The sequence below is a fragment of the Kogia breviceps genome, chromosome 10 (assembly GCF_026419965.1).
Source record: "Kogia breviceps isolate mKogBre1 chromosome 10, mKogBre1 haplotype 1, whole genome shotgun sequence".
In the NCBI taxonomy this organism is placed as follows: Eukaryota; Metazoa; Chordata; class Mammalia; order Artiodactyla; family Physeteridae; genus Kogia; species Kogia breviceps.
This window is the reverse complement of record NC_081319.1, coordinates 36,640,074-36,661,811: the sequence shown is the minus strand read 5'-3', so window position 1 is coordinate 36,661,811 and position 21,738 is coordinate 36,640,074. Positions and strand designations below refer to the sequence as shown.

At 40.1% G+C, this 21,738-nt stretch overlaps 1 protein-coding gene across 30 annotated transcripts in view; it reads right to left on the bottom strand.

Moving 5' to 3' along the window:
- Positions 1 to 21,738, bottom strand: part of PBRM1 (polybromo 1) — a 105,402-nt gene that overhangs the window by 6,219 nt on the left and 77,445 nt on the right. For 12 of the 30 annotated variants that reach the window (XM_067043933.1, XM_067043921.1, XM_067043923.1 and 9 more), the window contains 6 exons: positions 21,430 to 21,587; positions 10,978 to 11,161; positions 9,679 to 9,889; positions 8,847 to 9,048; positions 5,354 to 5,518; positions 1,825 to 1,980 (listed from right to left, as the gene is read on the bottom strand). In XM_067043933.1, the coding sequence (XP_066900034.1) occupies positions 1,825 to 1,980; positions 5,354 to 5,518; positions 8,847 to 9,048; positions 9,679 to 9,889; positions 10,978 to 11,161; positions 21,430 to 21,587 (1,076 nt within the window). Of the gene's footprint in view, positions 1 to 1,824; positions 1,981 to 5,353; positions 5,519 to 5,613; positions 5,729 to 8,846; positions 9,049 to 9,678; positions 9,890 to 10,977; positions 11,162 to 21,429; positions 21,588 to 21,738 lie in introns of those variants that run through there. The other 18 variants (XM_067043951.1, XM_067043944.1, XM_067043945.1 and 15 more) reach the window with 4 other exon arrangements.

Here is a 21,738-nt window from a genome sequence, read left to right as displayed (position 1 = left end):
GAAGAGGTTGCAGTGAGTAAGCTGCTGCTCCAGTAACATATTATTAACCCCTGTCCCCCTAGGACACTCACCCACCTTAGATTTCACAACACAGTGGGCCTCCCTGAGCTACCTGTATCAATCTCTGCAGGGCAGCACAAACAAATCAGCAACCAACCCCCTATGTGCCCTCTGTTTACAAATGCCATGCCAGGGGGCAGCTGGTGAGAATGTGGGCTGAGTCACCAGAGGAGCTCACTGAATCTCCCTCTCCTCAAAGCCTGATCAGACGTGCGTGTGTAGACACTAAGAGGGGTTCTTCCCTGTCTCCTTATCATCAGGTGTGTTGTGCTTCCTTCAAATGCATTTAAAATCTGAAAAAGGGACAAAGGGAGACATCTGCCCCCCAATACCCACCAAAAGACCAGCTACCTAGAGGGTACTGGCCTTCGGTGTGACTCCTGCTGAGTAGCACATGCACCTGGGAGTTAACTCCAGCTTAGTCTCACTGCTCAGTCAGATACTCTTGCCAAGGGGAGGGCACAGAATTAAGGACAACTCCACCTGCCACAGGTGCACACCCATTTTATGACTGACACTTGCTGCAACAGCAACTCACAAATAGTCCACCACTTCCACAATGAAGCACCCATGCCCATGAACATTTCCTCCTCTGGGTATGTCTGGATCAAACACTTCTGTGGAGTTATGGCCATTCTCTAAGCAACACTCACATCACAAAGAGTGCTACTGGTTACTGAAGGCTCTAGGCCAAGCCACCAGGTTAGCTCACCCTACACACTGCTAGGCACACCCTCTGAAGCTTTGTTTGGAACTCTTTATAGCCACGGGATCGGTAGATCCAATGCTGTTGTAAGCAAATCTAAGGGTTTCTACATTTTGTCATCTGGGCCAGGCCTTTAGCTAATATTTTGGATAATGGATCAAATACTATTCCAAGTCATCTTAAGGTCACATTCCCTCCAAATAGATACCTAAGGGTCAGTTTTTTTGCAATGATGGCAATTAATATGGGAACTTGTGATTTTCCTTTCATAATAATCTTTCAAATTTGCTAAAAAATTGTAAAGGAAAACTGTACCTATTTCTGGGCTCCATTTATATGTTTCTATATGACATAACTTCTGAGCTTCTGTTGACAGACAAACCAGTGTCTCCAGGTAGCAGCGTGGGCTATGCTGTTCTTTAAATGTTATGTCATGCTTCTTCGGGGACTCAGATATAGAAAACTCGTTCAGGGCAAATTCATTCTCTCCCTCCTTTCTGTTCCTAGAAGGACTGACTGAAGGGTTTCTAAAGAGTTCTACATTAGCGACTCTATAATTCCCTTAGAGGGGAGGAGCTGTTTGAAAAGCAAAGGATGGAGCAGGGACTCAACACAGAAGACCCTTTGAGATAAGAATTGAACCAGAAGAAGAAATGTACTCAGGAGCAAAAAGTGCTTTTTATATCAACTGGCAATTTGGGAAACCTCATTCACTGACAAAGAGAGCAGAGCATGACCTCCTAGGCTGTGTTTGGCTTTCTGAGCACGTGTCAAATTGTTTGAGTGATATTAGGGTACGCCTCCTGCCCCTTGATCTGCTGAGTCTAGTTTCTGTCATGTGTCCTGTGCTGCTGCTAGGCAGCCAGGTGCTCAAGGACACAGGTGCTGAGCCACCTGCTCAACACACAGGACAGGTCCTGCTGCTGACATCCCTGGGATTCTCAGTGAGGGAAGGCCTGCCCACATGGGCAGCAGGTACCTCCTGGAACAAATGGCTGAAGGAGGAAAAAGAGAGTATGAAGATGAGATTAATGAGTGAATGAGGATGAAGTTCTTACCCGGTGGTGGTATGCCCGGGAGGCCGGGCACACCTGGCGGAAGATGGTGGGGTGGAGGCCCCCCGGGGTGAAGTGGCTGCATGCTGCCCATGCTAACAAGGCCATCAACTGGGCCCTGCAAAGGTGGAAGGCCTGGCGGATAGCCACCCATCATGCCTTGAAGGACACAACAAATTTCAGACATGCATCATTAACATGCAACATGAACTAAGTAATAACAACCCCCCCCCATGCACTACAAATGAATAAAGCACCCTTAGTACTGCATGATATAACGGCAATTAGTGCAATTATTTTGTTGCAATAATGAACAAAATATAAAGTTACAAATATGAAATACATTTCTGGATGAATTAGTACTTAGTACATTATTATTTGTAGTTATTTTCCCTGTGATAAATACGCTGCATGTTTTCAGTTAAATAATAATAAAGAGGAGTTCCAGTAACAGCCTTCCCAAGGTCATGATTATTGCAAGGTGTTCAAACAGAGACCCGTTCTGCCTACTGCGATTCTACTGAAAAGTATAAACCCCATCATTCCACTATGCCCACACTCATATGCCTATCACGGGTACACATGAGGGGAAACTGGAATGGAGGAAAATGAGGCACACAGCCCTGATCACAAAGCATGGTTCTCCAGCATGGGGGAGGCGGCAAGACTTTTTCAAGACTTCTATGTCCATTCCTCCTCCCTTTTAGCCCCACCACTGCTGGTAAGAATGGATCATGCTTGAGCTTGAGCTGGGGAACAGCTAAGAGTCATCACAATGAATGATGTTTCATCTTTAGATCTCAAAACATGATAAAATAAAGATAAAACCTAACTCCCCACCCCCACCCCGGCCGCCAGCCAACTTCAGCCCAGGTCACTCAGTAGCCTGCACGCAGATCTTAGGAGGAATGGCTGGAGAATCAAGCTCTGTTGACATGAGAAAAGGCCAATTGTCATCATTGTCCCCAAGCGCACAAATGTCCTCACAAAGACCTTCAGTTAACAGGGAACATTTTAAATGAGGTTGAGAATTTCTGTGAACAGAGGTTTTTATTCCTTTATTTTCAAAGTGTATCTTCACAATACAAAATACTTCCTGCTGGCTAGGGAAGAATTTCAAAAAACAAGTATTTTTGGCAAAAAGAGTGAAAGAAGAAGATAATTTCAAATGTCAAAGACTCACCTATCAAAAGAACTTTAAAGCCATATGACATTTATTTAAGCAAGAAAAACAACTTGATTTTTCTGGGATTTAAAATGATCACAATGAACAAAACACAAGGCTCCCCGCGAAATGCAATCACCTTTGGTCACAGCTTCTTGCACAAAGGGAGGGGTTGAGGAATTGGTGCGAAACCTCATTTTTATATAATACTCTTTGTAGAGGGGTTCTGGAAACAGTGGAAGTCTCCCGGTTCTAAGAATTTTACTCTTTGACTTGCCCTGAAGAATTGTTTGAAAGGTATTTATTTATAAAAGTTTAATCTTTTGAAGCTATAAAATTACTGAAAGTTCTGAGATTGATTCATCTTGCCTCATTGGTCATATCTAAGCTGACTAAGAAACTTACAATTACACAAATCAATAAAACAAATTTTAAATAATAATACCTCTGTATATAAAATAGGATTATCAGTTTCATTTTCTTAAAATGAGAGTTCAGAGATAAAAACAACTTTTGAACAGACAACGTCATCTTAAACATGAGGAGATCCAAAGCTACCAACTGTCTTTTAACCATACCACCAGACAGAGCTTTTAGGGATAAGTAGGTGGGAATTCAAGAATGTTAGGAGGCTTTGCTTTCAATTACAAAAGCCCATCTGAACGCAGCCTTCACGGGCTGTGGTTGAAGAAATTATTAAGAATCGAAAGACATGAAACTTGTCTTCATTAAACTGTACTTTGGCATTTATTATCCCAGTCACATGTGTTCAAATGAGCTTCAATGCTTGTAAGCAAAGCTGGTCTCAGACAGCAACAAGGCTAAGACTTAGGCCCTATGCAACCTGTAAACCCGTAAGAAATCACCCTCTGAAGCTGCAAAGTCCCCATTGTGAACCAAAGACTGGTTACTGTAGAGAATGCTTGCCTTGCACTCCCACAGCCCAGAAGTCTGGGCAGCAAAAGGTTTAATAATGGAGCAGGGGCTTTCTGGAAGGGGGCCACCCTCCTCACCCATCAGAGCTCTGTGATGTTATTCCCCAACAGGGAGCTAAAATGCTGCAGCTGCTGTTTTTCAATGTTTTTAGCTGTTTGAATTCGTTTTGTTAATGTGTCCCTGGGCTTTTTAGTCAAGGGCACAGTGCTATAATATCACACATCAAATAGAACAAAAGAGAATGTCAATGAGGGAATTCTAACTTTCAAAGTCCCCATGTTCAAGGTCTGATTTCTAAAAACCTCTGGCACCCCATTAACCAAAATGGGCCATGGAATAGAGCAGGCGATTATGAGATTTGTTAGATCAACATCAGTTACACTGAAAGTACTGAAAGCCATGATTCAGATGTGCTTTGGCGAGTGCAACTGCTGAGTTCAGCGATAGTGCATTTGAGAACTTGCCATCACAAAAGGTAGGAGCAACAATGGAAAAGTTATCCTATGCTACTCTGCCTTAAAAAGCAAAAAAAAAAGCGAAAACAAAAACAGCATCCCAATGAGCCTGTCTTGAGCAACACTATCTTGGACTCCCTGAAAAAACAGGTCAGACTGCTTGCTTAAGAAGAAACACAGCTTGAATGTACCTCACCAGGCTTAGAAAGATCACGAAGGAGGGACCCGAGAAGTGGTCTGCAGGCTTCTCATTGGAGACACGTCAGACAAGAATATTCAAGAATAGCCAATTTGCTATGGCTACCAGAACCAGAGACAACACACACAAGCAAACCACATTCATCTTTTCTTTTCTTTTTTTAAAAATATGTGACTGGGATACTAACAGAAAATGCAGTTTAATGTAATTAAATAGAAAAGCATTACAGAGTGGGCACAATGAATTGATTAAGGACTTTGTATTCTACTTAGCAGTCATGCACATTGGTGACCAAGAAAGGATTTACAATTCGTTGTCAAAAATCCTTTTAAATGGTCAGTCTTTTAAGGATGGCTGCAGCAGAACAAGGCAAACTGAATACTGGAATGAGATGGGAAAATCATCACCACCTAAAGACTAGTTTTGTGTTTTCTCTTGGGAGTCCCTCCAGAACAGAATTCAAGGTCTGTTTATATTTTCTGCTGTAGAACTCTATCAAGAGCAGTCTGCGGTGGAGAATATCGCCAGACCATGCCCACAGCCAGGGAAGAGCTGCTCCCTACCAATTCCCAGGATTGGGCCCAGGGCCCATTTCTGGGGTAGAGGGGAGGCATTGCCCATAAGGGAAAGGCGATATAAGGACAACATGGATGACTTCAAACTTTGAATCTGTCATGAGAAAAGCCTAGAGACTGTGGCTTACTCCTTGTTGGAGGAAAAAAAAAAATGAAGGAATTTCTTAAAGTGGAAAAAAATGGTCTTAGCTCCTGTTTTTACCTGCAACAGGTGTCAACTGCTGATTGAGCATCCCCATTGGTGTTGGTGGTGGCACCACCCCCATGAGAGCCCCCACAGGGGTGCCTGCTCGGGGAGAAGCACTCGGCTGCTGTTGCTGTGCTGCTCGCTCTCTCTCCTGCTGCTCAGCAACTTTAGCTGCCCGCTCTGTAAAGGCATTTCAGATTTTCAATTCTGTTTTTAACCCAGGAATTCAAAATACCATCCATTGCATTCAACAGGACTAGTAAAAACACAGGCAACAGTTCTGTCTCAATGGAAGGAACAGTAGATGACTAGTCTCAACACAGGAGGAGTCGGGCCGATTTCACTTGGTAACCTAGAGTCCAGCTTTCCTATCCCATCTTGAGAACTGGTCTGCAAAGATTTCAAGAATGTTAAGACTGCAACACACATTCAGAAAGCACAGATTTTATTTAAAAACGTCACCAGCATAACCAACATGGTTAATCTCACAAGGCACCCTGAAGATGAGAAGCGCTACCATTATTCTAGTATTAATAGCATTACAAATTATTTATAATTTCAACATGAAGCAATTCCATGGCCCATTGTAACTTTTGGCACAACTGTTACTTACTATATTTTCCTGATTCCTGGCACCCAATTTTACTAAGATTTGAGGACTCTTGTCATTAGTGTCATGAGGTTTAGCAGCTGAAGAAAATTAACTCTGTAAGGGAAAAGTAGCTTACTTGCCTCCTCCACAAGGCTTTAGGGAAAATAAACGCTAATTTGTACATTCTAATGAAGCAAAGAGGTCATGTTTAATAAATCCCAAGGGAAAAAAATGCATGATACTCCAGGCTACAGTCATCAGAAGCAGGGAATAATATATATACACATATGAAACAATGGACAATGTACTGACAGAACCAGGTTTCCTGAAGCTGAGTTCAATACTGACCATAAATCATACTAAATCAGCAAAAGTTCCAGAATCCATACTTATTTCATCCAAAATGCAAGAGGAGCATTAGCTTGTGCCAGTTCTGGGCTGTGGAACATCCCTGCTATACCCCTCACTCCTTTGAGCTACTCTTTCTGCTTCTCCATAGCCAGTAGCCCCAACAATCACATTCCCAGTCTTTATGGGAGCTAGCAGGCTGGACCCTTACTAGAGAACTCTAGAAATGTGCATTCCCAAAGCTCCCACAATACAGGGTTTATTTTGCTTCACCGTTCATAAATAGGAACTCCTCTCCACTCTCCACATGGGCAAACTGAGACTGGAGACAGGTAGTGACTTGTCCAAGGATACAGAGAGAACCAGCAACCTGCGGCCCTGATTCCTGGTATCAAACTCCAACTGCCACACATTAACCCTCCAACAAGGAATTCAAAAGGCTACTTGCTGGGTGATCTAAGGAAGGGGAAAACAGCTCAAGGTCACATGGCTTTAAAGAGCATCGAGAAGCAACGGCTCCAGTCCTCCTTTGTGTTAGAATGTGAAAGTCAACCAAGTCAAAGCTTCCTCGGCTGCAACAGTGTTACCTGCAGAGACCTGTCATCACTCACTACACTGTCCCAGTTTACAGATCCTCTGTACAATGAGCGTGAGGGACAAAGGCCATTTTAACAACCTATTTCCTTGAACTAGCAGTAAAAAAAACACTGATGACCTAGACCCCCACATTAAGTTCTCATATTTTCATTACACAAATGACACAGTAAAATGGGAGAGCAAAATAATGAAGTTGAAAAAAGAAATATTCAGGCCTGTGGATGGAATATTGGACTGGCTACCTGTTGATTCTTTTTGGGCTGTCTTAGAGAAGAGAATTATTAAATGAAGTCAGCCAAACTCCAAACTCTGGGTTTTGAATTCAATGGGTCTGAACACCAAAAGTTCAGATTTTGAGTCTCAGGCAGACACTGCTGAGTCATATAGCTCCTCTCACTAAGTTCTCACTGAAATTTCAGATTCCCCTTTGAATTTGGTAGAATTTCCCAGAAGCCATCATTTCTCCTTCTTTTCGGTTCTGCTCCAGCATTTTTACTTTTACATCATATCCAGACACATTTCTCACTCTTGTTCACACTCTGAATAACCAGCCATGCAGTACTGGCTTCATTTATCCTGGACCAGGCTTTACAGCCATGTGAGCTTCATTTCTAACACTTCTCCAACTGAGTGATATATCTGGTCTTAACTTCCACTAAGGTTAGAAATACCAGAGCTCTCCAAAGTTCTAGGTTCTTATAGAACTGACTATGGTTTCTCAAAGAATGTTCTGTGAAATATCAGTTCTTCGGGATATTAGCAGATATTACATGAATACCTGATCAAGTTTCAGAAAATGCCAGGTGAAAAAAATAGGTTATTTACTATAGGTTTAAAGACTTACATATGGCAATATGCACTATTAAGTTTCTAAGAGAGGAAGTTTTTGGAGTGCTTCTCAAACTGGTTTTGCCACAAATGTTTTCTGAATGAACATCTTGTAGGACTAGAGTTCTGCAGAAGATCCTTGGGGAAGCCTGACAGATAATTTTATAATAATAAATCAACTGTAATAAATGAAAGGAGTAAACTATTTTTTTTAAAAAAAGGAGTTTCTTTGGAAACTCCATAAACTGTACTAAAGGAGGCAGCCTTGGTAATTAATTTGTTTATGCTTGCTGGATTTGGACCTGGCCAAGAAGAGTAATGGTGATCACTATGGTCAATCGAGAGAGGGCTTTAAACTGGCAAAATGAAGCATTATATACAATTCCAAATGGAAAAAAATACAGCTCTAAGGGCAACAGTCTTGCCTAATCTAATGTTTATTACTCATTTCTTTATTAAAGTCATGCCTGATATTAAAAAACAAAAAACCAAAAATCTCTCTTAAGTATTTGTACTTAATGGCTAAGAACCACCAAATCCTTGAATGATAGCTCATAGCCCCAAATGATTTAATTATAGAGTAAAAGGAAAATGAAGGCAGTTGAGCTTTATCAAAGAGTACCCAAGTACCTTAAAAGTAGCTATGAATGCAGCACAGGCCAGGACTGGCCTAGGAAACCAAGCGCTTCAGCCAAGCCTCAGCCTGGAGTTTATACATATGGCTTATCGAGAGCCGTAATAGAAGATCACTGATTTTGAAAGCCCCATTTCAGATGAATTTTAACCAAAATTATATTTAACATCCTTGTACAATCATTCCCCAGCTCAACACATGTGTGCTTACAGGACTTAATGAAAGAAAAAAAATCATGCAATTTTTGATAGCTAAATATTTGTTTGAGAAATTTGGGGGAAAAAAAAAAAACCACACCAGGATCAGAGGCCAAGTCAGAGGCAGCACTTCCTCAGTCAGGACAAGGCTGACACTTAAACTGCTGGATGGGAGCCATTTGAGACAGTCCCCAACACAAAGTTCACGTGCAAGTGGTAAGAACAAGAGATTCAACCTGTCTATGCACGTGCATTGCTGAAAACACCCCCTTGCTTAGAAAGCTCAGACAGTTGTGCCTATGCTCTATTTACCTTCATATTCTGCTTTCTTGGCTGTCTCAAGGTTTCTCCATTCTGTCCCCACCAGTCGGCTGAGCTCCCCAAAAGAGTAGTCTGGGTGCTGGGCCTTAATCACAGCTCTCATCTCACTGCTGAACAGGATGTAGCCACTCATGTTGATTTTCCGTTTGGAGCCTTCCTTCTTTGCACTGCCTTTGGCAGACTTTGGAGTAGACTGTAAGGCAGAAAGCTCTTATAGTGCATCAGAACATTGCATCTGGTCAATTGCTAAAGGTTTATGGAAGCCAGGAACATGCGACTCAACAGCTACTGTTTTATAGACATGTTCAGTTTATAGCTGGCCATTTTCGTGTTCAAAACACAGCTCTTCCTTGCCTCTTACCATATAAGAAAAATGAAAGTTTCACTGAATTCCATGACTGCAATCTATTAATAGTGACCTCACAATCAAGTCTTCAGAAAACTCTAGATGAGACAAAAAAACCAATAGGGATCACTTTAACCGAAAGATGAGGTCCTAAAGAAAGAGAGACTAAAAAGATATAAGCAATGAAGACAGAGTAACAGAATGATGCAGTTCCTCATTGCTTTCCTTCAATACAAGGCAAGAGCTTTCTAACTAAACCTGCCACTAAAACCAACTGTCTATGTAATTAAAAAAAATATTAAACTTTTAGTCATCAGTGGCATCGAGAAAAAAAAAACAAAAACCTGTTCCTTCCTGTAGCATTCTAGGTTGAAGCTCCCATAATATAGGGGCTGGATGTCTCCTCCCTTTTGGGTTTGAATTTGCTGCAAACCGGAGCTGGAAATAAGACAAGTAACAGGAACTTGTCACCTTCACCTGTGGGGGTGTGTAGGGCATGAGATCCAGCTCACTGGCCAGGGGAGTCTGAAGTTGAGGTAGAGAAGGAGGCTCAATGACCTCACTATCCTCTTCTCCCATCTCTTCAATATCATCATCTCCACCTTCTAACTCAGCAAATTTAGCTTCTAGCAACTGGATCTTCTTTTCCAATAAAGGTGAGGGCTCCTTCTGAGGAACAGTCGGTTTTCTAAAAGAAGTGACATAAGAACAAATAAATAAAATGAAATAACCTAATACTCCAGGATTGATCAGAAAGCAATGTTCTGCCTTAATATCTAGAAGCAACGTCCTGCAAACTGCAATGTCTACTCTAAGTCAGCAAGGGAAAGAATTAAAACATATGTTTATAGTCACAACTACTTACAGATGCTTGTTTTTAAGGGATTCTGCTGAATACCCACAAAAGCACTGGGTGCAAAGCTGAGATCTAGTTGCCAATATATAGTGAAAAGAATTTTCGTAGTCTACAGAACTGTGCAACCTCTTTTTTTAAAAAATTAATTTATTTATTTTTGGCTGTGTTGGGTCTTCGTTTTCTGTGTGAGGGCTTTCACTAGTTGCGGCAAGCAGGGGCCACTCTTCATCGCGGTGCGTGGGTCTCTCACTATCGTGGCCTCTCTTGTTGTGGAGCACAAGCTCCAGACGCGCAGGCTCAGTAGTTGTGGCTCAAGGGCCCAGTTGCTCCGCGGCATGTGGGATCCTCCCAGACCAGGGCTTGAACCCGTGTCCCCTGCACTGGCAGGCAGGGGACACTGCGCCACCAGGAAAGCCCAGAACTGTGCAACCTCTTAACAGACAGGTTATGAACCAGAACCAAAGATTTCTGCCTCCATATTACAATTACTGAAGTCTACGCCAAGAGGACTGTTATACCAGTTATCACATCTCAGCAGATTATGAGGATTTTCCTTTAATGTTTAATTGAATGAATTAATATTTTCTATTTGAAATGTCAACTGCTCTGGTTTAAGACCTAATAAAAAATACAACCAAAAAAACAACCCTGCACTATTTTTTTTTTTTTTTTTTGTGGTACGCAGGCCTCTCACTGTTGTGGCCTCTCCCGTCGCGGAGCACAGGCTCCGGATGCACAGGCTCTGCGGCATGGGGGATCTTCCCGGACCGGGGCACGAACCCATGTCCCCTGCATTGGCAGGCTGATTCTCAACCACTGCGCCACCGGGGAAGCCATAGCATAGTCCACTATGCTATTTTGATATCAGTTTTACTATTAGGAGCTGAAGTGCTCTTTCTTCCTTAGTTTTTCAAGTTTACCTGAAGTAATAAATTTCATCATCTACCACTTTAGCAGAGAGTGAAAACCTCTTCAGTCCCTTGAATTTCTTCATCTGCTTGTCACTTTCATTGTAGCGGCTCTCACAAAGCAGAATGTCATTTTCTGGAATTTCAGTTGGCCTGCAGGAGAGGAAGTCCTTGAATGACAATACAGCACACTTTCCTGAAAGAGAAAATTGGAGAGAAATTAAAGGAGTAAACTGTGGTTATAGCTAACAGTTATTTTAAATTTGTATTATTTTTGAATTAATATATTCACATGATTCAAGTTAGAAGATTTAAAGGGTATGCACAGGTGTAAGAATAGATATGTAGGTCAATGGAATAGAATTAAAAGTCTAAAAATAAACCCATACAATTGAGTTTTTACGGGTAACTGATTTTCGACAAGGGTCCCAAGACAATTCAATGGGGAAAGAATAGTCTCTTTAACAAGTAGTGCTGGGACAACTGGATTTCCACATGCAAAAGAATGGAGCTGGAAGCCTACCATATACCATATACACAAATTAATTCAAAATGGATCAAAGACCTTAATATAAGAGCTACAACTATAAAACTCTTAGAAGAAAAACATAGGTGTAAATCTTTGAGACTCTCTATTAGGCGATGGTTTCATAAATGTGACATCAAAATCACAAACAACCAAAGAAAATAAAGATAAACTGGACTTCACCAAAATTAAAAACTTCTGTTTTTCAAAGGACACAAAGTGAAAAGACAACACATAGAACAGCAGAATATATTTGCAAATTATATCTCTGGTAAGAGTCTAATATCCAGAATATATAAAGAACTCCTACAACTCAGCAATAACAAGACAACTCAAAAAATAGGCAAAGGATCTGAACAGACATTTCCCCAAAGAAGATACACAGATAGCCAATAAGCTCATGAAAAGATGCTCACATCATTACTCATTAGGGAAATACAAATGAAAACTGAAATTAAATACCACTTCACATTCATTAGGATGGCCATTATAAAGGGAAAAAAGCCAAACAAACAAGCAAACAAAACCTCCAGAAAGTAACAAGTGTTGGTAAAGATGTGGAGAAATTGGAACCCTTGTGTATCACTGGTGGTAATGTAAAATGGTACAGCTGCTGTGGAAAACAGTTTGGCAGTTTCTCAAAAAGTTAAACAGAGTTGATCCAGCAATTCTACTTCTAGGTAAATATCCAAAAGAACTGAAAGCTGGGACTCAAACAGATACTCATACACCAGTGTTCATAGCAGCATTATACACAATTGGCCAAAAGGTAGAAACCACCCAAATGTCCATCAACAGATGAATGAATAAACGAAATGTTATACATACATACAATAAAATACTATTCAGCCTTAAAAAGGAATAAAATTCTGATACATGCTACACTATGGTTGAACCTTGAGAATTTTTTATTTATGCTAAGTAATATAAGTTAGACACAAAAGGACAAATTTTACATGATTCCACTTATATAAGGTACCCAGAATAGGCAAAATTCATAGAGAAATAAGGTAAAACAGTGCTTACCAGGGGCTGGGAGAGGCTGAAATGGGTAGTTATTGCTTAATGGGTACAGAGTTTCTATTTGGGGTGATGAAAAGTTCTAGATGTGTTCTAGTGATGGTTGTACAATACTGTCAATGGATTTAATGTCACTGAATTGTCCAGTTAAAAATGGTTAAAATGTTGCACTTTATGTTACGTATATTTTACCTCACAAACTTACAAATGGTAGCATATCACTTATATTGTTTTACACCTAAATTTTGCTCCAAAATAATATATCTTGAGGATCACTGCTGGTATTAATATATTTATTCAACTAGTTCCCTACTGATGGATATTTAGGTTGTTTCCAAATTTTTGCTCTCCTACTGAAGCAAAAAAATGTTGACATAAATAATTTAAGACATATATCGGACCTCCCTGGTGGTGCAGTGGTTAGGAATCTGCCTGCCAATGCAGGGGACACAGGTTCGAGCCCTGGTCCAGTAAGATCCCACATGACGCAGAGCAACTAAGCCTGTGCGCCACAACTACTGAGGCTGTGCTCTAGAGCCCATGAGCCACAACTACTGATCCTGCGTGCCACAACTACTGAAGCCCAAGCACCTAGAGCCTGTGCTCTGCAACAAGAGAAGCCACCGCGATGAGAAGCGCACGCACCACAACGAAGAGTAGCCCCCACTCGATGCAACTCGAGGAAGACTGCACGCAGCAACGAAGACCCAATGCAGCCTCCTCCCCAAAAAAGACACATATCAATTTGCACATGGATGAATACATTTGAGGAATAAATTTCTAGAAGTACAAAACGTGGGTGAAAGGGTATGTACACTTTAATTTTTATAGGTATTATCAAATTACCTTCCATAGAGGTTATGCTAATTCATAAACCCACCACAAGGTGGGCAAATGCCACTTCCCTGTATTCTTATCAACTAGTAAACATATGAATTTTTGACAATTTGATAGGTAATTTTAAAAAAAGCAGCATCTGGGTAATTTTAATTTGCATTTCTCCACTGGCTGAAGTTCATATTTTAAGAACCACTGATAAACTTCTCTCTGCTCTCTCTTAATCTTTGCCCATTTTCCTATTGGATGTTGATCTTTTTTTCTAATTGTTTATAGGAGCTCTTCATAGATGAGGGAAATTTGATCTTTTTCTATGATATACATTGCAAATATCTTCCCAAAGTTGTCATCTGTCTTTACTTCTGCCAAACATTTTAAACTTTTATATAGTTGAATTTATCCATCTTTCTTATATGAGTTCTGGGTTTTATGTCAAAGGTTATAAAAATTTCTTTCCCATCACTTCTTTTGGTATCTTTTGGTTACTTCATTTTAGGTTCATTTAAGCCTGTGATTTATCTGGGAATTTATTTTGAAGTTGACATGAGAGATGGATACAATTTTACTTTTTCCAAATGGCTACCTAATTTCCAAATATTACTTAGAGAAAAATCCATCTTTTCTCACTTACCTGGGATACCACTTTTATCACAAATTAAATTACATTTAAGTCTACTGCTAAAGTTTCTATTCTGTTCAAATAATCTGTTTATTCATATATCATATAAATAATCTAAATTATTATAGTGTTATGATATTTTAGTATCTGTAAGGATAGACACTCTCCCCTTCACCATGCTTTTCAGAATTTTCCTGATTTTTGTTTCTTTTTTGACATGATGTTAAAAAATCAGTTTATTTAGTCCCAACTTTCTCACAGAAAATTCCCATTGGTATGCCTATTGGCATCACACTAAAGATTAATTTAGGGAGAATGAACATCTCTACGATGTTGAAAATTCTTATTCAAGCACATGGTATGCTTTGCAATTTGTTCAAGCATTCCATTGATTGATTGATTGACTGGGTGTGTTGGGTCTTTGTTGCTGTGCGCGGGCTTCCTCTAGTTGCGGTGAGCAGGGGCTACTCTTCATTGCAGTACGCATGTTTCTCACTGCAGTGGCTTCTCTTATTGTGGAGCACGGGATCTAGGTGCACAGGTTTCAGTAGTTGTGGCTCTAAACGCAGGCTCAGTATTTGTGGTGCATGGGTTTAGTTGCTCTGCGGCATGTGGGATCTTCCCAGACCAGGGCTCGAACCCATGTCCGCTGCACTGGCAGGTGGATTCTTAACCACTGTGTCACCAGGGAAGTCCAAGCATTCCCTTTTAAATGCATTGAAAGTAGCACTAAAAAACTTTCTTTATACAACTGTGGCAATACCTTGTTAAATTTATCCTAAGGTAATTCTTTTTAATATTATTTAATCTTCTTTTTTAAAGTGCATTTAAAAAAATTAATTAATTAATTAATATTTTGGCTGCCTTGGGTCTTTGTGGCTGCACACGGGCTTTCTCTAGTTGCAGCAAGCGGGGGTTACTCTTTGTTGCTGTGCACAGGCTTCTCATTGCGGTGGCTTCTCTTGCTAAAGAGCACGGGCTCTAGGCGCGTGGGTTTCAGTAGTTGTGGCACGTGGGCTCAGTAGCTGTGGCTCACTGGCTCTAGAGCACAGGCTCAGTAGTTGTGGTGCACAGGCTTAGCTGCTCCGCAGCATGTGGGATCTTCCCGGACCAGGGCTCGAACCCGTGTCCCCTGCATTGGCAGGTGGATTCCTAACCACTGCACCACTAGGTAAGTCCTATTATTTAATCTTTTAAGCCAATTAGTTTGCTATTAATTTTATATTCAACCATCTTACTTCTCTTATTATGTGCCATGGCTTCTTGGTTGATTCTCTTGAATTTTCATCTCCTTAATTTCCTTATTTGAAATGTCTGTTTCTTACTTCTCTCTGCAGTGGCTAGTACCTTCAGAACAATGTTAAACATGAGTGACACTGACATTCCTATTTTGCTCTTGACCTTAACAGAAGTGTTCATAACGAACAACTTACTAAACATTTACAAGAAAAACATATAAAAACAGCTCAGAAACACTTTATAACTCTTTTTTTTTTGGCTGCACTGTGTGGCTTGCAGGATCTTAGTTCCCTGACCAGGGATCAAACTAGTGTCCCCTGTAGTAGAAGCATGGCATCTTAACCGCTGAAGCACCAGGGAAGTCCCCATATTACAAGCTTAAAATAGCTATAATTATTATCACTGCCTTGGATTTACACAGCACTTTACTTACATAATCCAAAGGCTTTTCAATTCAGAAAAGGTACAGTTAGTATTTTCCATACTTCATAAAGGAAAAATAGAGATTTGGAAAAGGTAAAAATTCTGCTCACAGCTAAAGAGTAAAAATGACTGGTGGCCTTGGAATGGATGTGTTGTCCCTGTCCTGACTTGGGGTTCCCACCAGGCCCTCAAAAGATAGGGAAAAGACAAGAGTTTAGGAAGCTTCATTTATTAATGGATAAAAAATTTATAAAAACCTGCTGGATTTCGACTGGAACTGCAATGAATCTATACATCAATTTGGGAAGAACTGACATCTTTATAATACTGAGTCCTTCAGCTATAAACATGATGGATCACTTCATTTATTTAGGTCTTCTTTAATTTCTCTTGATAATTTCCTGACAGTTTTTTTCTTTTAGTATGTGTACGTGTGAGTCTTATATATCTTTAAAAGATTTATTCCTAGGTATTTAATGTAAATTTCATATTTAAAAATTTTAGTTTTCTAACTGCTCAGTGATGGTAAATAGAAATACAGATGATGTTGATATTTTCACTAATTCTAACAATTTATCTGAACATTTCTTGGATTTTCTCTGTACCTTTGCAAAAATTGATCATTTTATTTTTCCTTTCTAATCTTTAAAAACTTTTTATTTTTCTTGCTTTTCTAAGAATAGTTTTTCAATTAAAGAATCATTAAGAAAAATCTACTATGAAGAAAACAGAACTTGCAGTAAATTAGGAACTGGCATGTTTGAGGAGCTGAGGTTCCTGGAAATTTTATCACTCAAGTGGCCTAAGGGTAAACGTACTCTCTGCCAGGTGAGGACATGTTCATTCCCAAAAGCAACTTCTTGGTGGCCATTTGATTACCATTCAAGTTAGTGAGGACAACTCTTAACAGAAACCGAACAAAGAACATATATATAATAGTTAGGAAAACAGTACTATTTCCTAAGTGAAATAAGCCCACTAGGTCTATATCGTAGAAGATGAAAAAATTACGCCTAATTATCCTTAAAACTTTTGTTTCAGAGAGACAAAAATGAGATTTACATTCAACAGTGTGTATATTTAACCCAATGAAATTATAAATCCTCTAAAGCTTAAGTTTAAACACTTTAAATTATTAGTTTACAAAAACAAATTAATTTAAAAAAAGATCTGCCTCCTTGCATTTAAGTCAATATAAAATGTAACAAAGAAACACTTTTCTCCCATGGAGAGGGTGGATATTGAAATCCACAAGCTGGGCTGAAAACCTATTTTGTGACCACTAGATGCATTTTCTTTAGGGGTTTATCTCAAGATGAACATCTCACTGTATGTCTGTTGTCCTGCGTAATATTAATGGCACCCCTTCTCACTCTCAGAAGTGTCCCAGTTGGCTGTAAACCAACCAACAATCCAAACACCAGTACAGAAGTATAAACGAGAAGACCTAAGTTTCAGTTCTGGTCCATTTCTTGGACAGTAACATGACCTTTCTGAGAATATCAGCATCTTTTACCCAGGGTTATGGTTTGAAATAAATGAAATCCTAGATTTTAAAAAAAACTAGTTTATAAACTAAAGAATGCAACACATTCTAACAGGCAACTGTAAAAAGGAATTACTTCAAGTGATGTCAGTGAAAATGGCAGTTGGGGAATCCACATGTTCCTTCACAGAAACACTAAGAAAAGCCAGCAAAAACTGTGAAAATCAACATTATTGGAATCCTGGAAAACAGCTAAAAGTTTACAGCAACCAAATGAATCCTTACTTAAGGAAAAAAGTGACTGAAAGCCAGCAGGAGAGCGTTGTGGCATTTTAATCTACCTCATCCACCCACCTCCCACCCCACAACTCTTATTCTTTGGAGAATAAGAGTTTTGAAAAGCTTCCACATAGTCCTGAAAATCTAGAAAGCCATGCACATGCCACGGGCAGGATGCATACTCAGCAAAGACCTGAGAAGGCCCTAAGCTCTCACCTTTAGCTGACTATCAAGCCCTGCACAAGCAAGTAGTAAAGGCAAAGGCAGAGCTGTAAACTTTTGCACTGTTAAAGGTGTGCTCCAACAAAGATGCAGTATGCAACTGCAAAGACTGGGAATTTTTTTGGTTTTTTGGATCCAAGCGTTTTAAGAAAATCCTGTTAAATCACTAGCTGACCACAAAGCTAGCAGAACAGAGACTTTAGTGAAAGCACAAAGAACACCGTCTTTAAACTAGCTTAGAAAAGTCACTAAACAAGCAACGACAGCCCACAATAAGCAATAACAACAAAACTTGAGGAGGGGGGAGAATCTGATTTCTAGAGTTACCACATCATAATATTCAAAATATAGTTTCAACATCCAGTTTTCAACAAAAAAATTACGAGGCATGCGTGAGACAAGTAAGTGTGGCTTATTCACAGGATTAGAAAGAAATGAACAGAAACTGTCCCTGAGGAAGCTCAGACACTGAACTTACTAGACAAAGAATTTAAATCAACTGTCTTCAATACACTCAAAGAACTAAAGGAAGCCATGGACAAAGAACTAAAAGAAACCAGAATGATGTCTCACCAAATAGAGAATATCAATAGACAGAAAATGTAAACACAAAATAGATATTCTGAAGCTGAAAAGTATAACTGAATTGGAAAATTCATTAGAGGAACTTCCCCAGTGATCCAGTGGCTACGACTCTGAGCTCCCAATGCAGGGGGCCCGGGCTCAATCTCTAGTCAGGGAACTGGATCCCACCTGCCCCAACTAGGAGTTCACATGCCATAGGTAAGAGTTTGCATGCCACAACTAAAGATCCTGCACGCTGCAGCTAAGGATCCCGCAGGCCTCAACTGAAGATCCCACATGCTGCAACTAAGACCCATCACAGACAAATAAATAAATAAATATGGAAAAAAAAAGAAAAATTCATTAGAAGGGTTCAACAGATTATCTGAACACACAGAAGAATCAACGAACTTGAAGACAGGTTGATTAAAAGGAAAAGTCTGAGGAAAAGAAAGAAAAAAGAATACAGAAAAATGAATAATATCTTAAGAGACCCGTGGTACACCACTAAACATAACCAATATAGGCATAATAGGAGTCCTGGAAGGAGAAGAGGGAGAAAGGGGCAGAAAAAATATGTGAAGAAACAGTGGCCAAAAACTTCCCAAATTTGGTGAAAGACATGAAAGAAAAAACTGCCAATGGAGGATTCTATATCCAGCAAAAGTAGCCTTACTAGAGCATGGACTTGAGGATATGGGGAGGGGGAAGGGTGGGCTGTGATGAAGTGGGAGAGTGGCAGGGACATATATACACTACCAAATGTAAATTAGATAGCTAGTGGGAAGCTGCCACATAGCACAGGGAGATCACCTCTGTGCTTTGTGACCACCTAGAGGGGTGGGATAGGGAGGGTGGGAGAGAGGGTGATGCAAGAGGGAAGAGATATGGGAACATATGTATATGTATAACTGATTCACTTTGTTGTAAAGGAAAAACTAACACACTATTGTAAAACAGTTATACTCCAATAAAGATGTTTAAAAAAAAATAAAAAATGGAGGAATCAAGACATTTCCAGATAAACAAAAGATGAGGGAGATTGTTGCTAGCAGACCTGTCCTACAAGAAATGCTAAAGGGAGTTCTTTAGGCTGAAATTAAAAGACATTAGACAATAACCTGAAGTCATACAAAGAAATAAAAACCACTAGTAACGGTAACTACATAGGTAAATATAAAAGGCAATATTATATTTTTGGTTTGTAAATCCTCTTTTTCACCTATATGATTTTAAAGACAAATACACAAAGCAATAATCATAAATCTATGATAATGGGCACACAAAGTATAAAGAGGTAATTTCTTACAATAATACAAAGGGGGAGGGATGGAGCTATAGAGGAACAGAATTTTTTTTGTACAGCATATGAAACCAGATTGTCATAAATTTAAGATGTAATCCCCAGGGTAACCACGAAGAAAATAACTAAAAAAGAATCAATGATACTGTTGTCCTAACCAAAGAAGACTTCAGTCTCACCTTTGTTAGGTTCCCTTTGAGTCTCCCAACTAGGTTTACACTAGGGAGTAAAGCTCTAGGGCACAAGTTGAAAGGAAGACTTTCTCTGCTGCAGAAACTCAAGAAGGATTTAATAACTTCACTAGATTTTGTTGCCTCTCCCCAGAGGGGAAGAGGAAAATGTACTGAATTATTGGCCATTCAGACATTTTTACCATATCCAATTCTGAAAAAATTCAAAGCACCAAAAACAATGTAGGTAAACAGTAACGTGAGCAAAGTCTAAGTGTAAAATACTTTTTAATCTGCAAATTTCCTTTTGGTCCTAAGCATGGTGGCTCCTTCAACTTTATAACCATATGTAATCAATATAAAGCTTATGGGCTTCCCTGGTGGCGCAGTGGTTGAGAATCCGCCTGCGGATGCAGGAGACACGGGTTCGTGCCCCGGTCCGGGAAGATCCCACATGCCGCGGAGCAACTAAGCCCGTGAGCCATGGCCGCGGAGCCTGTGCGTCCGGAGCCTGTGCTCCGCAACGGGAGAGGCCCGCATACCGCAAAAAAAAAAAAAAAAAAAAAAAAAAAAAAAATAAAGCTTATGACTAGTAAACCACTCTAAAAGATGTAAACAGTAGTTGGTGTAAGTAAGCTAATGAGTTAATTCAGGGCCAGAATAAATACAACAGCTGAAAACAATAACAGTATATGGTGCATAACTAGATCTAAGAAGCAGAATGCCACTGTGAACACTCAGTAGGATGACACAACGGAAACCAAAACAAGAGTCCTTCACATTTTTGGAATGGGAACAATAACACTACTAGGGTTAATCCAACAGAGACTGTAAAAGTTTTTAAATTGCTCTCCCTGCTTCCTACCTTATTCTTATATGTCCTCCAAACTGCAGCCACAGTGCTTCCTCTAATGCACATACGTCGACTCACATGGCCTCTCTGCTCAGACTCCTCACAGGACCTCTCATCTGTTCCAGATCAATCCCTGCACTGTCTGTAAGACCTACCATGACCGAGTGCCCAGCCACCTATAGGGCTCATTCCCTACCACACCCCCTGGATGCTCCAGCCACCCGGCTTTCTTATTGTGACTCAAACATGCCCAGATACTCTGCCTCAAGGTCTTTGCATTTGGTGTTTGTTGTGCCTAAAAGGAGTAAAATCTGTTTTGAATGGTTTTCTTTCTCACTTCCTTCAGGGCTCTACTCTCATGTCACCTACCAGAGGGGCTTTTGCTGACCACGTTACCTGAAATAAGACCTCCCCTCAACATTACTCTCTATCCTCTTCCTCTGCTTTATTCTGATTCATAGCCCTAATTACTACCTGATGTTCTATATATTTAATTTTAATTTATTTACTGATTCCCCAGTCTCTGCCCCACTGTAAGTCTCTGAGACAGCTGAGATTTTTTTAAAAATTTTTTTAAATTTTATTTTTATTTATTTATTTTTTTTGCGGTACGCGGGCCTCTCATTGCTGTGGCCTCTCCCGTTGCGGGGCACAGGCTCCGGACTCGCAGGCTTAGCAGCCGTGGCTCATGGGCCCAGCCGCTCCACGGCACGTGGGATCTTCCCGGATTGGGGCACGAACCCGCGTCCCCTGCATCGGCGGGCGGACCCTCAACTGCTGCGCCACCAGGGAAGCCCCTTGGTTTTTTTTTTTTGTTTTTTTTTTTTAATTGCTGTATACCTGGCACCTAGAAGAGTAGGACAGAAGAACTATTCAACCAACTGTGGAATGAATAAGATTAAATTAAAAGCATGAATACCTACCTAGAATACATGTCATGGGGCAGGTTTCTTCCAGATTACTCAGAAACACTTCTTTCTTGTAGAACATTTTTGTGGGCTCGTGTTCCGTCTCTTCTGGGTGAATGAAAATGGGGCCGTAAAAATATGCAGCTCCATCTCGGACCCACACCTTTTCAATTCTTGGGAGAAACAAATGAAGAAATTCCATTAAAATAGAGTTCTTACAGGTTTCATTCCTAAAGGCTTAGTCTAACAAAAATTCTGTTAACCAAAAACTTAATGATATGCACTATTTAGAGGAGTTTCATTGGCTGTTTTGAAAATAAGACA